The 17,190-nt window shown below is 36.6% G+C and overlaps 1 protein-coding gene across 1 annotated transcript; it reads right to left on the reverse strand.

Moving 5' to 3' along the window:
* Window positions 1-2,635: 2,635 nt before the first annotated feature.
* LOC101253565 (nuclear pore complex protein NUP54) lies at window positions 2,636-16,714 on the reverse strand. The gene is made up of 9 exons (XM_004252173.4): window positions 16,032-16,714; window positions 15,172-15,225; window positions 14,827-14,886; window positions 14,608-14,718; window positions 7,002-7,067; window positions 6,806-6,892; window positions 6,452-6,553; window positions 6,231-6,374; window positions 2,636-2,853 (listed from the first exon to the last, which is right to left on the reverse strand). Exons 1-9 carry the CDS (start codon window positions 16,461-16,463, stop codon window positions 2,743-2,745), a joined length of 1,167 nt encoding a protein of 388 aa, XP_004252221.1. The 5' UTR covers window positions 16,464-16,714; the 3' UTR covers window positions 2,636-2,742.
* Window positions 16,715-17,190: the final 476 nt, after the last annotated feature.

Genomic DNA, 17,190 nt, shown 5'->3' on the forward strand with positions numbered 1-17,190 from the left:
TTCAAGACCTAAGCATTGAGATTGAGAAAGAGTAGAGTCAGGTCGAGTTCATTACCTTTAAAATTTTATATGGGGGCTATGTATTCCCAAAAATTAAATGTTATCACATTTAAGATAAGAGGAAACACGGATTTCCAAATGATTTTTCATGAGTAGTTTTGAGTTCAATCTTTTTCAAAAGATACTTTTAAGTAATAACCTCAAACCACAGAGAAAGAGTCATGTTTTTAAGCATATGAGCTGAGTATATTTTGATAGTAGTATTGAGCACCGATATGGGGACGAGTTCATAATAACTCATGTCTCCATAAACCATTTAGCCATCGTGAGTAGAAAGGGTGATATTTCTTAGATGATTTGTTAATGCTTTTAAACATAGACTAGTGGATCCACTTAGCTGAGGCTTTCTATATTCATGCATGTTATAGGACAGTTCTGGCAGTGTATTTTGGAATTGAGTTGAGTATCCTTGAGTTGAGTAAAGTTGAGGTAAGTGTTTCTTTCCAAATTCAATTCAAGCTTATGTCATGTTTAGTTTTCCACTTCCAAGCTCATACATTCAATGTATTGATGTCATTTGACCTGCATCGGTGTATGATGCATATACATGTAACCATGATCAACATCCAGCGATTCATTGATCCAGTTGAGTATTCAGAGTAAATTGGTGAGCCTCCATGGTTTCTAGAGGATCCCCTTTTTGCGTTGTTTTGGTATTTTAGTCATTAGGATGATGGGGGGTCTTGTCCCGACATCCCTCATAGTCTTAGAGGCTTCATAGACGGATAATTATATTTCTTTTGTCTTTACATTTCAGTTGTTTTGTTATAAGACTTGCTTTGCCACTTTGGTTAGTTGAGTGCTTAATCTTAAAAATTCTAAGTTAATTTTAGACAAATGATTTAAGTGCATTTGATTTCTTTTATTAATGCTTAAAATATTCTGTTAAGAGTCTAGTTAGGCCAAGGGTTCGCTTGGGGCCAACAATGGTTCTCGAGTGTCAGTTCCGCCTAGGGTGTAGGCTCGGGACATGATAAAAATAAACATATTTTTTTTCGTAATTCTTCATAATTGAATGACCTTTTAAAATATTTACTTATTCTATAGGTTGAAAAAATATTTATTCAACGGAAGTATAATTGATGGACCACATTAAAATGTGAATCAAATGAGATTAGTTTAAAAATATGAAGTGAAACTACTTACCCTAAATGAAAACAGAAAAAGGGAAAAGTAGTGGAAACAAAAATATGGAGGGAAAAAGTACAAGGGGGTGGGAAGGAAAAGAAGGAATATGTTACAAACATATTTGTACTATAGTATGTATATGAAAAGTCAGGAATTTCAATTAGGGATTAAGTCAGTTTTCTCCTTATAAATAAATATAAACTTCGCAATGTAAAAAATCCTTCAAGGATAATAACAAGTCATCTCTCTACTTTCTTCTTATTATTATATTTCAAAAAGAACCCACGGAAAAGGGAGTTGGGGAATGAAGACGAGAAAATGGGGCAAGGGAGGAAAAAATCAGGACATGGGGATTTTTGTTGTCTTGAAAAATAAACATCATTTCTACTATCCTCTCCCATTTTTTTAATTACTTATAATTTTGTAAAATAAAAATTTTAATAATCAGAAATGTTCATGGTTAAATTTTGAAAATCGACACTATTTGGTTTGGTTTCGATTGTACAAAAAAACTGCAATAATGACCAAACTGAACCGTGAAATTATTTATATAAATTTTATACAATTTTATGTTATTCATAAATATAATACAATTTTTTAAAAATTAACTTAAGTATTTGACTTTACGATTTTCTCAAGTCCAACACGTAGATTTTGGCCCAGCTATTACAACACTAAGTCAATTCCATCAAAATTCATTGTTTGTACCTACCTTACATCACATAACATAATCACAATTTCTCTTAACTGAATCACTTTGTTTGTGTAATATAACTCTAGTATTGATTTATTGTTTGATTGAAACGACATAGTTTTCTTGTGATTATTCATGTGTAATATAACTCTAGTATTGCTTTATTGTTTGATTGAAACGACATAGCTTTCTTGTGATTATTCATGTACTGGGTGTTTGCGTCAATTGAAGACATATGTCCTAAAAAAGGTATTACTTTCGAACAATAAAAATAACCGAACCAACTATAATGGCTATTTTTTCGTTTGATTTTATTTAGAAATTTAATAACAGAGTCAATTGATTTACTTTTAATTTCAACAAATAACTTGTTCAAACTGAACCATGAACTCCATGTATAACTCACGCTTAAAGTTTATCATATCACATAAGTTTGACCAAGGTCAAAAAAACATTTCAAACAGTCTCTCAAGTAAATGGTGCAAGAATGTGAAATAAGCTTCTGTTTGTTTGGTTAAAAAGATAAAGTACTAAAAAGGAAGCAAAAACTATCTTATGTTTACCAAATAGCTTTAGTTATAGTCAATTTATGCTTACTTTTAGTTGATTTTTGTTTATAAAACCCAGAAGGAAAAATGACAATATAGGGATAGGGGGTATCTGGTATCATGTGTAGTTGTAACTTCAGCTAGATTGGAGATATCTAACCGGAACATGTTCATCAAACGGCAATTTTGTCAAGAATGGCCCAGCTAGCAGAAGAAAAATTGTTTTCATACATTTGATGTTTGGTAACAGTTATCACTTCTTACCACCTAAACACATACATACAAGCAAAATAGAAATCAGTTGTCCTAGACTCAGCCTTCCATCATTTCTGTTTCCTCGGCCATTATGATCTCCACATCTCGAATATCTCTCTTCAATACATTACCAAGCCTAGCAATAGCCTCGGTTTGCTGTTGCAAAACCTACCCAAATGGAACATTTACATTAGTCAACACAACCATATGTAAGTAATCAGACATGCTCAAAACATCATAAGTTTCAAACATCTTGTTCTATTATTATAATCCTCTTCATGACTTTTTTTTTACTAATAACCAATAATTAGCTAATCATTTGAACCAAAACTGCTCAAAAATATATTTAAGGGGCCCTATTGAACGTATCCTCGAACACGGAGAATATTTTTTTTATTTTCTCACATTTTCGGTAAGAATTGCAACAAAATTTTAGCAAAAATTACTTTGGAGAAAGACGAGGCAAAGTAAAATAGCGTAACAAGAAAAAATTGTGACTTTCCGATGATGAACACAATGAAATTTACTCGGAGTTCGACAAGTATCATGGCAGGAAAGTTTTGAGATCGGTTTCTTCCTCCGTCTCAATCCAGCCAGCACATCAAGCTCTGATCTTCTTCATTACTGGCAAGGACCAGAGGTGCAAGCAAAGGCAACCCTAAACTCGAAACCAAAACGACTCGAACTCATGAGTTTTTGGGAAGGCCCCTATGGTCGGCGACCACCATTGAAGCTTCAAACTGCTCCCTTGTCTTCTCCAGTCCACCCATCAAGACGTGCTCTATTGCCTTTCAAGACTAAGAATCAAGAAGGAATTGAATTCCATTCATATCGTAAACATGGATTCCCTGTGCTCCTTTCCAAGTCTGGTGAGCCCATCGTCTTACATTGTTTTTGGTGGGTGCATCATTTTCACCAAAGATTTTCTCCACCAGACATCAGCCAAAAGATATCTTCAAGTTGGACTCGAGCTTTCAACATATCAGCATCCTCAGATTCTACATCAATCTTTATTTTTGCTTTTGTCAGAGCCCATCTGTTTTCTTGCAAGGAATCCCGATAACTCATTTTCCCCTTGTTAGCAGTTATGTTTGCCTCAGTGAATTTAATGACTTCTGTAGGTTTTGTACCCCCATAAATGAAGGAATGTGTTCTTTGCTAACTTCTCTTGGCCCTCATTGAATGCATTTTTTGGAATTATAATAATTGTTTTGTTACTACCTTCCCTGAAATTAAAGATATGTATCTCCCATATTGATTAAATTTCAGAGACGGAAATTTGTAGAGAAATCCCTGCACAACCATGATTTGGAGACTTTCACTATGATCCCCAATGCTTTTACTAGAATCTTGCATGTCCAGCCACGGGTAAGAACCATTATCCTCATATGGTACCTAGCACTCTCAACCCAATTATATCAAATTTCAACTTTTGATCTTGACTCTATTATGTCGTAAGATATTCCCCCGGATCTGAAATATACAATATTGTCCATCGAGATGGACAGTCCAAAGAAGATACGAAGAAAATAAAAGAAGAAGAAGAAGAAGAAGAGGAAGAAGAGAAGAAAAGAATGGTATTCTGATGAAAGAAGTCCACTGGAAGAATGAGATTCAAAATCCAAAAGGGACTTCAGAAAGGTGTCTCAAAACTAATTCATGGGAGCATGTCTCTTCAAAAAACTTCTCTTTACTGCTTACAATTATTGCTTGAAAAGCCCACATATTTGCACATCTTTCACTTTGGAAACTTAGGATCTTTACCTTCCTCTATATGGTTATACAAAGTGCTACTAGACAACCACAATTTACGAAAAGCAACCAGGGACATCACTTAATTATTGTAGCAGATGAATATTTTGCTCACACCTATTGCATGTCCGCATGTAGAGGACAAAGAGCAAATATCACAATTTGGATAAGTTGAAGCACATGTTACACTTTGGTTGGGATTAATAGAAGTCTAAAACGGAGTAGTTCCAACCTAAAATCATTAACTGCATATGTATTCATTAAGATCTAAGCATTTGATTGATATGAATACATCTTAATCCTCAAAATCTTTAACAAAGTCTTAATATCATTAAGAGATTTTTGTATGGATAATTTACACCAGTCACCACCACTAATCACCTTTGCCATCACCACCATTACCATCGCCAATCATTAACCACCTATGTCATCACAACCACCACTGTCAACCACCACCGATGCCAACCACTATTGTCAATAGCTACCACACATACCATCATTATCACTACCGCCTCCACCACCACAACCACTATCAGCCACTGCCACCACTATGACCAATCCCTACTATCAAGGACCTCCACCATCACAACTAGAACTACCACCAACTAGGCAACTACCACCAACACATCCTCAACCACCACATATTCTTCAGCCACCAGCACAACTGTAACCGCCACTATTAACCACTACCCACTTCTAACGGCCAATCCCTACTATCAACCACCTCTACCATCAACAAGCATTGCTCTGAACTACCACCACAAATTCCTCAATCACCCCCATTAACACTGCTAATACTAGATCAACCAACTTCACCAACACTAGTAATCACCATCATCATGACCAGTCACTACAACACCAAATATCTCCACTATCACCATCACCATTACTAGCCCCTAACACCAACCTTTGCCGCCGAGACCACCACCACTTCAAAGAATCTCCACCATCACTAACAAACATAGATGTTCCATTTTTTATTAAACATATATATTTTTCTAATGTCTAATTACTATTTTATTTGAATATTATATTTCTTATGTATACAAATATATAAACTATGCATATTCAAATGTTGAAAAAGATACGTCTTAATCATTCGGTTTTAAATCTAGAGGCTATCTTAATCATTCAAATTCAGACGTCTTAATCATAGGTCCTATTTGGACATGATTTGAAGTTGAAGTTCTGTTTAGATTTTAGGCATGCAATTTAAATTTCTTAAGTTGTTTTTTTTCTCATAAACGTGAAAACCCCATAAGTTGTGAAAATTATCAAAATTTCTTCAATTCTTATACAATCTTAGCAAAAGAACAAACTATAGTTCATAAACAAAATATCAGAATATCTTAAGGTGCAGCATTGATAAATCAATATCTTCATCTTCCTTTTATAAATAAATATTTGATATTACATACTTCCAAATATACACAATTTTATAAAGAATTTATTCGTCCACAATTGTAGCAATTAGCTTTTCATTAATATAATCTTTTCACATGGTACGGACAATATCTTCAAGACGAGCATGAGTATTTTTTGCAAATTTTAAAATGGTGGATCATTTTTTTTACAAAATTTAAACTTATGGGGGTCAAGTTTTACATTTTAAAAAACATGGAACATCAAATCCTGCTCTTTGAAGAATTTTGGAATTTGAAATCATCATTCCAAATTGCATGTCCAAACATCTAGTTAATGAAAACAAATGAGGTCTTAGACAACCACAACTTACAGAAAGCCATAACGAACTTCATTTAATTATTGTTGTGAAGAGAATGTAATGCTCATACCTCCTGCATGTCAGCAAGACTCTGCTCATGGATCTTAGTTGAGCCAGGGAGATAAACAGAACCACTTCCTAGGCCATTTTGAACACGACATATGGTGAGCAGATTCTGAACCCTCCTAGAAAGTTCTGCTCCAGAACCTTTTAACTGTAAGTTGTGACTATTTGTCAGGAAGTCTAGACCACCATAAAGCACATAATAAGTTAACAGTCTAGGCTACTAACCTGTCTCGTGATGGCTGCCAACTTCTCTGCCAATTCAGCTTCTCCTTTCATCAAAGGCAATCGACAACCTTTACCTTCAAGTGCCTCTAGTATTCTCATCACCTGTAGTGCAGGCGAGAAAGAACTACAGTCGAATGAGCATAACTGTTGAACCTAATAGTGCAATATAACTGAAAATGAACACCAGGATGGCAGTGATCCACGAAGACCAATGAAAGGACACATCTCATTAAATAGGTGCTAAGCCAATTTGGTTCAAGCAAATGACAATTAATAATTACACTGAAGGAGCAGGTTTGCAAGTTTTACTAATAGAAAATTAAGATTATAAGGAAGGCCAAATAAAAGTCGCACCCTCAAAAGGCGTCTTTGAAGACCTTGCTCTTTGTGTCTCATTCTTTCAATCCAAGGAAGGGTATCAGCTTGAAAATGCCTTTGCAACTGCATTTATTGAAGGTCAAGCCAATAAGAACAGTATTAATGCAGACACTAAAAGACACATTTGTGACAATATGTAGGCACACAATGAGAGAGGAGAAAGGAGACTAACCATTTTCACATTGTTCTGCGTCATTTGCAGCCTCTCAGCATCTGAAACTATGACTTCATCTTGAAGCTACACAAATTCAATTGGTAAATATCAATTATCAGAAACCACGCATCCCACCCTAGGGGGCCAAAATTTAAGAGCAAAATAGAAACAAATGAGAGGTCATGGTTAAAATGAGAAATTGTGAAGCAAAGGCAACTCGGATGATTGAAATGTCTTCTCACATATGCGCTTAGCCATGAAAAGCTGAGAACTAGGAAATCCAAATATTAACCGCACTGAAAATTTAAATAATCTAACTAGTTATCTATATAACAAATAGAATGTCATATTATGTGTAGAAATGAACAAAATTGATTGAATATTACTTTTGAATAGCTCAGACACTTAATTGAGGAAGGAACTTTTACAGTATTCCAAGTACTCATTATGAAGCATTAGAAGAGCTCTAAGCTTCTAGGAACAGGATTTGAAGTCACACCCTCAGTCATACAATCAATTCATTTACTTCTCGAGGTATAACACTGGGTCTGAGTGCACTGCTTTTTAAGCTGCAACATAAAGATACACATCAAGACATACTGGTCAAGTTCAGAGTGTACCGAAGCTACAATGGCTGTAACTGGTAAGGCAGAGAACTCAGGATTTAGCAAAGCCGAATTGGAGAATTCTAGAAGGATACTTGGCATGCAGAAGGAAATATGGAGACTCTTTTACCTGACATCCACAATTTAGTTCTTCAACAACAAAGTACTATAGCTGACTTATGGACTCCTCAAGGGTGGAAATTTGTATTCTGAAAGCACCTCAATGAGTGGGAAATTCCAAGACTAACAGAAATTTTGGGAGCATTGATCAGCTTAGTGGTCTGAAAACAGGGTGGGACAGATTGCAATGGTTGGGAAGTAAAGGGATTTTTAAAGTAGGTGGAGCATACAAGAAGTTGAACCACCAAAATCTGCAGTTACTCAAGTGGAATGGAAAGCCAAGATCCCCTACAGGGTGTCTAGCTTTGTGTGGTTACTGGCTAAAGAAGCAGTATTGACACAAGCGAATTTAATGAAGAGGGGAATTACACTTTGCTCTAGATGTTTTTTCTGCGGGGAAACTGCAGAACAAGTCGATCATTTGTTCATCTAATGCGAAGTCACTGGCTAGCTGTGGAATTTGTTCCTGAGTCTCAAAAACATCTCCTGGTCCATGCCTAAAAGAATTTCAGAAGCTCAATATAGCTGGGAAGAAGCAGGGACACAAGCAAAAAATAGAAGTAACCACAGAATTGTCCTGTCACTATTTGGTGGACAACATGGAAAGAGAGGAACCTTAAGAGTTTTTTGAGAGTAGGGAAATAGTATGCAACAAGTAAAACTGAATTGCCTTTTGACTTCGTGTTTTTGGTGTAACCAAGTTTACTCTAATGATATTATCTCTATCATCAATGTCTTAGGCTCATTATAGGGGATAGGTTGGTATTACTAGAGTTCCTTATGTAAATATGGTTTTCAGTACAACTTATTGTACTGTTCTGCATATATAGAAACAATTACAATTTTCAAAGAAAAAAATTATAGCTTTATCCATAACAATAACACAACAACAGGAAAAGTGGAGCCCATATTGATTCTTAAATCAATTTAAGAAAAGGAAATTCTCAGTAGCAAGTCCTTGGGAACCACACTACAAGCCATAGAGCAGCTTGGTATCCTACAAGCATTTAGGGGAAGAGACTTATGAACCATCTGATGGATGCTTCCTACCGGCGATAAACAAGAAGAGAACAGTTGGGCCAGCCCCCCAAATCACATGCTATGAGTTGTAGAGAAGCAAAATGAGGATACTATTAAACAGGAAGGTCGTTCAAAATAGGATTTCTCCCTGAGGTTATGATACAAGCTTTGAACAAATTGCAACACTAATTCTTGGCCTTGGAAAACTGGTATAAAAAAGCACTTTTGAAGGTATCTTGCTTCTCTCGGTTGGTGGCTAAAGAAGCATATCTCACTCAATCTAATAATCAGAAAAAAAGAATGCCACTTTGTGGCAGATGTCTCCTATGTGAAAAGAACCCTGAAGGGGCATGTCAATTATTTTTATTTATTAATAATTGTTAGAAAGGCATGTCAACTTTTTCCCACTGCAGTTCACAAACCAGATTTGGCACATGTTCATTGCAATTTTTGACATGAAATAGACAATGCCCACTCTGTCTTAAAATTTTTGCACAGTTGGGAAAGAGTCGAGCTAGACGAGAAGGCATACAAGATTTGGGACACCACAACTTTGGTCATTTGATGGACAATTTGGACAGAAAGAAGCAGCTTACTTTTTTAATGCAAAAGGAGGAATATAGTAGCCTTAAACTTAGATGTATTTTCCGTTAGCTTTTTGGTGCGATTAATTTATGTAAAAGATGTAGATATCAAGTAAGATATGAACCAGGAGTTGCAGATTATGTCATTTAGACACACAATCTTAGGCCATCCATTCCATTTGTAGTTTACCTATACCAAAAACAGAAGAAGGAAAAAAAAAGGTAGAGAAGGGGAAAGGTTACCTCACACTTGCAGAAGGATGCTTAATTGATAATCCTGGAACTTCCTTACAAACGTCGAATAGCAGATCCATTCGGTAACTAACAAACTTTGCCTCACAGATCAGTTCCTTACCTTACAAACTTTGCCTCACAACAGAGTTCCATATTTACTATGAAATATTTCAAGCCAATAAGAAATTTGGAACCTATGGCTTGTTTTTGTTTTGAAAATTGAGCACATTTTCAGATTTCTTTCTGCTTCCAGAAATCAGTGCAACCAGCCAAAAGATGTTTTCTCCAGAGAAGTTCTTGTGAACTCTCAGAGAGTATGTTTGTCCCTCCCTCTAAACAAATATGGTTTGTTCTTTAATTTTGTCCATTTGACAACTTGTAAATACATTATTGCTAGAAAATAAACATCTTCAGTCAGATTTAATCTATAAATTTTCACTCATGTGAAAGCATTTAAAATTGCCTTAGGTAAGCTATATCTTCCTACACATGACTGCTTTCCACAATCAATTCTATAAGTATGTTCGTTTCCAGAAATCAATGCCAAAACAAAACCAGTTGTTTAACAATCCAAACATATGCTGGCAAAGATGGGTTGTTCCAAGTGGTATTAAGAGATCCATTCAATAATAGGAAAAGCTTATGGAATAACTATAAACCAAAGAGAAGATTCAAGCAATGGCAGATCATCCTCTATGCATTTGGTGTCCAGGAAAGTGTTTCTGTAATTTCCAGTTAGTTAGCGTATAAAAGTATGTTAAAATGGTAATTGCAAAAGCTGTAAGATACAAATAAATACAACAAAACAAATCCAGTGAAATCCCAATATTTGCTGATGAATGTAGAACTAAACAAATAAGGATATCCTATACACGAATGCTTAGTGAGTTGGATGTCACCAAGCCAATCCCTACAGAGATTACGGTCATGTATGCACATGGTTAATCATTCCAACAAGTGATTGTGTTTGACTAGAAGCCTGAGTATTGTGAAAGGTTGTATGATGGTGGGATATAACTGTCACAAGGATAACCCCAAGCAAGTTGGCCAACCAAGGCCACAACATACTCATCCACCAGCCAAACAGAAACAACCAAAACTGATTCCTACTTGGCTACCCAGAGAAACAAATGTTTAGAACCATCCGAGGCTACAAGAAAATCCAACAACCTCATTGCAGCAAGGTGACAGGCATACCTAATCCAAAGAGGCAATACAGGAGAATGAGGTGTTTACACCAGTGATTGATAGAAGGAAGCAGGCAGGCAAGGTCAATACTTTGCCTGATAGTAGTGGTCCAAAGAGCTATATTCCAGCTATATCACCACCCACAAAGAATGGTCTTCAACCCTTGCAACCTATCGCAAATGTGATGGAAAACCCTCCACCTCCAGTATAGGAGGTGGCACATCCATGAATATTTACATGTCTTGGCTAGTGTGGAATGTAAGGGGTACTAATAAAAGGTATAAGCAAAAGGAGTTGAGTAGGTACGTAAAGGACAATCATATAAAGCTAGTAGGCTCTATAGAAACTAGAGTTGAGATAATTACGCAGCGTCTATAGTTCAAAGAACAACTCCTATCTGGAACATGATACACAATTATAACAATGCTATGAATGGGACAATCTGGATAGTATGGGATGAGAATGTTTATTAAGTTGAAGATCTTACACAAGGTGCCCAATATCTTCATTATGCAGTGCTTAGTAGAGACAAGAAGATTGACTGTTGTATGATTGTGGTGCATGGCTTTAACACTATAGAACAGAGGAGAACTTTATGGAGTGAACTAAGGAATCTGGCAACTCAATGCAATAAACCTTGTCTTGTATGGGGAGACTTCAGCACTCTTCTACAAAGTCAAAATAGATTGTATGGTGCCCCAGTAACAAGGGCTGAAACCAGAGACTTTGCTGAATGTGTTCAAGATCTACTATTAAATGAGGTGATGTGGAAAGGAGAATTTCACTCATGGTCAAACAGAATTTGGATAAGCCTAAATATTTAGTACACTGGACAGGGGAATGCTGAATGATGAATGGATACTACAGTATGGCCAACTTGTGCTGGACTACAGATTGCGACAAATTTCAGATCACACACCTATCGTCCTGGAGATGAAAATGACAACACTCAACAATAAAGTTCCATTTAGCCGGTTCTTTGAAGTGTGGACACAACATGAGACATTTCTTCCAATCGTGCAAAGAAGCTGGAGTGGTAGGTTTCCAAGGTTAGGCAAAAGTTGAAGGAGTTGAAACCTCATACTAACCAGTTGAAGAATACAAATTACAAAGGAGTAAACAGAGAAGATCCATCACCTCAAGAATACATGACAATTCGGACAGCTGAAACTCTCTTGGTTATAGCACTGGAAGAAAGGATCTTTTGATCCAACTAGAAAAATGGAGCAATATAGAGGAGAGCATCAACCAAAAAAAATCCCGAGCTATGTGGATTAAATTGGGAGACTCATGAAAGAAAGAAGACACAAGAAATAGATTGTCAGGTTTACTTCAACAAATGGAGAAAAAATTGTGGATCCGGATGCAATTTAACATTTACAAGTCTTTAATGGGAACTGCTCTATTAAGCAAAACTGCAGTCAGTAAGAGTATTATGAAGCAAGGGCAACACTGAATCACTCTCAAGTCTCAACAAATGGCCTCGTGTCTAGAGATTACTAAGATGAAAGTTAACGATGTACTATGTTCTACTGGTAATGATAAGGCTCCAGAAGTCGATGCCCTGGCCAGTGATCAAACAGGATGTTTATGCAGCAGTTAAAGAGGCCTTTCTTACTGGAAAGTTACACAAAGAAGTGAATTGTACTGTAGTTACACTGTTGCCAAAGATCCTAATATCTCCAATATAAGGGAGTATAGGCCCATAGCATGTTGTACAGTCCTATACAAACTCATAGCAGAAGTGTTGGCAAATAGAATCCACCAGATGATAGCAACTGTGATCTCAGGAATGCAGGCTGGATTTATACTGGGAGAAAAGTGGCAAATAACATTATTCTTGCACATGATCTAGTCAAGGCCTATAACAGGAAGAATATCTCACCCAGATGTATGATAAAGGTTGATATCCAGATAGCTTATGATACTGTCGATGAAATATATAGAACAAATAATGTCAACATTGGGGTTTCCTCTCAAATTTTAGGTTGGGTGATGCAATGTGTAACTGTTGTCTCATATTCTTTCTTGAATAGTAGGGAACTAAGAAAACCTTTTGAGGCAGCTCGGGGACTACGGCAAGGGGATCCAATGTCCCCCTTTTTGTTTGCAATGGTCATGGAATATCTTAGTAGGAACCTAAATGACTTATCCAATCAAAAGATATTCAAATACCATCCTATCTGCCATAGGCTCAACATCACACATTTAAGCTTTGCAGATGAACTCTCATATTTGCAAGAGGTGACAAAAAACCAGTTCAACTACGCCACGACAAGTTCACTGTGTTTACAGTAGCTTTCAGTTTGAAAGCTAACTGGTCTAAAAGTGCTATACATTTTGGAGGAGTATCCGGTACTATAATGTCTCAAATCCAACAAACTCTAGAATACAGTCACAGGTTACCTTTTCGATATCTTGGTATACCTTTGCCCACCAAGGAACTCATCTTATCCAGTGGAAGCCATTGATTGATCAAATAGTAGCAAAAATATCTTCCTGGAAAGCTAAAAAAATATCCTATGCCGACAGAGTCCAGCTTGTTAAGACAGTTATTTTTGGGATTCAAGCATACTGTGCACAACTTTTTGTTATACCAACTAAGGTGATGAAAGCAATCCAAGCCAACTATAGGAGTTTATATGGTCAGGAGTCAACAGCATAACTAACAAGGCCCTAGTCTCTAGGGAGAAGATGTGTCCACCAAAGGTGGCTAGAGGATTAAACATGGTGAACTTAAAGGTATGGAACAAAGCAGCAATTCTAAAGATGTGTTGGGATATAGAGAAGAAGCAGGATAGACTATGGATCAAGTGGATACACAGTTACTACATCAATGGCTAAAATATGGAAGCACTCAGGTTCCTGCTCAAGCTTGTTGGATGGTTAGAAACATTTTTGGAGCAAAGGATCACCTACATGTACTGTCATGCTATTGATGGCAAGAGAAGCAAGTTAAGGAAACCCTATAATCAAACGCTAGGTGATTGTCCAAAGGTTGATTTGGAGAGGTCTCATATGTCGCAACTTAGCAAGACCTAAAGCCCTTTTTATCTTATGGCTGCGAATCCAGAACACTCCTACAACAGATAGGTTGCTGAAATGGAGAATGCAAGTAGATCCTAAAGTGTTCTGTCTAAGCAGGAAGATGAAACAAGAGATCACTTATTTTTTGAGTGTGCATTTGCCAACTCCTAATGGAGGAGAGTACTCCAATGGACAACTATCAGTCAACCTCCAAGCACCACTTGGAATGCCACAGCAGATCATCCAGAAGATCAAAGGGAAAAGCCACCAAGCCCAGCTACTACAACTAGTATAAACAGAATTTATCCATGTCATCTAGAAGGACAGGAACAATAGAGTTTTTTAGAGGACGGAGACTAAAATAGAGGATATTGCTTGAAGAGTAGCTTGTGTTTGTTGTGTTAGAGCTACTGTCTGAGACAGGCTTTTATTTAATAGATAGATGTAGCTTTTAAGTCTCTAAGATTGTAAGCAGACTGCAGATATTGAGATAACCAGTTTATAAGTAGGACTGGTTTAGCTTTGTAATTATCTACTTTGGTGATAAATAAAATTCAAATTACCAAAAAAAAAATCCCACTAAGTTGGGTCTGGGAAGGGTAGAGTGTAACAGACCATATCACTCCTCTTCGGGGTAGAGAGGTTGTTTCCAAAAGACGCTCAAGCAAATCATAGCCAAAAAAAAAAAAAAAGCAAATCAAAGCGTGAATAATTTTTCTTAAGAAAAACATTTTCCAGATTTTGCAGTTCTAGAATACTGAAAACATTCACCTTAAGGAATACATATCCCTCCAAATCACTTTCTATCATACCAAAGACATTCCTAAGTGATTAATATCAAGGTACCTTGAGCCGTTGGGAAAGATCCTTGAAGCCGTGTACAAGTTGAGGCCACAGGCGCTCACGGTCAGTACTCTCCATGCCTTCAAGTTTGCCCATTGCCTCTGCCCACATTATCTGGCAATGCAAACTAATTCATTGCATTTACATAACTCTCAGCAAGAAACAAGCAATGAAACCAGAATGCCTACACTGAAATAAAAATTTTAAACATATCAAACTCACATCAGATACCCCTGCAGGTTTCGTCCTATATTGAGGTTCCGTCACACTGGACAAAAGATGCTGCAAAACAACCATAAGTGCAAATAAATGAGAAGGATGTAAGCGCCTCTATACACATCCAAAAGATGGAAACCCTCCAACCATAATCTATTAACAACTGACATATCATAACAAAAACAGAGTTCATAAATATCTTCACAATGCTAGTGAATGACTCGAATAAAATAGATAAGCAATTCAGTGACTGCTTCACAAGTGACAATATACGATTGTTTATCTTAGATTTTTCATTTGATTCACTCACCTCTTCAATATGACCTAGCCTAGTAGGAAAAGAGATCAAACCTTGAAAGCATATTTACGGTTACCAGGCTCCTCCTTGTACGCATCAACAATTGCCTGATACAGATGTGAAAACAGACAACTATAAGGAAACGAGTTCAAGTTGTAGTAGTCACCCCATAAATAAGGATTGATTGATCACCTGAATAAAATGGTAAGTAACCTGCTATCCAAAGGAAAGACATTCTAACTAAAGGAGGATTTGTTTTAAGAAGACCCGCACTACCAACCCTCGGATAGCCACAGTTAAGGACAGCTCCTTGGTGGTGGCTCCACTATTCTTTCAAAAAAACTACTCCCAGGTCTTCCTTATTATCAAGATTGAAATACTTTTTAAGACGATTTGAAGAAAAGGTCCAGAGTTGCCTATTTTTACGTCTAAAATCAGGAGTTTAAGAGTTCAGATAATATTTTAATTTCTAGTGTCTGGTAGAGATTAGAGAATTTTAATTGTTTCTGCAAACATTTAATGATTCTAGCATCCACCAATTTTTCTCAGTAATGTTATGAATAAGATAGAAAGAGTGTTTCTTGCTTATTTGAAGCCATATGAGGCTTTCTTCAATCAGCAGAGGAAGCCTGACGTGACTTGATTAATTACTAAAAGTGCTTTACACTGTTAGCAATTGTCCAATCCAGCTAAGCTCCCTTCATCAGATATTTGTGTTATTCATATACGTAAATTAAATTAGTCTATTATCTCCTTTCATATTTTTTTTTTCAAATGAAGCATCTTCCCAAAGAAAAAGATCCACCCTCACCCAGTCAGGTCCGGTAGCCATGGCTTGATGAAGTTGTTGTGCACATAAACAAATATACTTAGAATCGTGATGTGCACAAAGATTTGAGAGTAGAGAAATTACTTGGATATCCCTATCAGCGAGAGAAAAGGGGAGTGGAGCCACGGGAGCCATCTGAGTAGTCAACTGGGCATTTGCAAATGGAAAGGAAGTACCAAATGGACTGGATTGGGCCAGTGTTGCAGTATTCAAGGGTGTGGAAAAGCTGAAAGGGGACGAACTCTGAGGTGTTTGAAATAAGGAAGTTTGTTGCTGTTGATGTGGCTGTGATTGCTGTGAAAATGGTGTTGAAAATAGTGTCGATCCAAAACCAGTGCCAAATGATGAAGTTGACGGCGTGCCGAATGCTGGGGTTGATGAAGGTGTGCCGAATGCTGGGGTCGACGAAGGTGTGCCGAATGCTGGGGTTGACGCAGGTGTGCCGAATGCTGGGGTTGACGAAGGTGTGCCGAATGATGGAGTGCCGAAGGCGGAGGAGGGCTGAGCTCCGAACATTGTTGCAGTGGTGGAGATGGTGAGAAAGGACAAACCCTAGGTTGGCTTAGGAAGTAACTATGAATTTCAACGCATTTGCCGCCATTTTCTTTTGGAATCGGGATTCTTTGTTAGTCCTCAATAATTAATTAAGATTTAGGACTCATTTGGCGTGGGAATAAGTACAAAAATTGTGGGATAGAAAATAGTTGTGGTATAAAATTTAGATTTGTTTGATTGATATATTTAAGATAATTTAATTCACTATTTATAGCAAAGTGATGTCTTGCGTCCAAATGTTATATGTGTATTATATCACGTAGGATACACATATCTATTTATTTAATGTTATATAAGTGAAAGAGTCAACTTGTGCACAGTCAAATTAAGAATCGTATTTATATATTATGCCTTTAGAATCTACCTTGAAGAATCAAATTTCACTAAATTATACGGTATAAACTCAAATTTCATAATTCACTTAATTATATATTAACATTGTTGTTCATCTTGTATTCTAAACATACTTAGAACGAAACTTTGAACATCTTTGCTAGAAAATTAAAACTAGTAGCGAAACTAAAATCAGAAATAAATTATTTAAAAAAAATATACGAAATAATTTTTTTAAAGAAGAATTGTTGTTAATATGTGTCTAAAGAATCTTACTGATTCCAACAAACTTTGCAGAAACACGAAGTTACCAAATTTAATGAACCAGTGAAGAACAAAAGAATAGAAGAACTGA

Source organism: Solanum lycopersicum, chromosome 12, assembly GCF_036512215.1.
Source record: "Solanum lycopersicum chromosome 12, SLM_r2.1".
Taxonomy (NCBI): Eukaryota; Viridiplantae; Streptophyta; class Magnoliopsida; order Solanales; family Solanaceae; genus Solanum; species Solanum lycopersicum.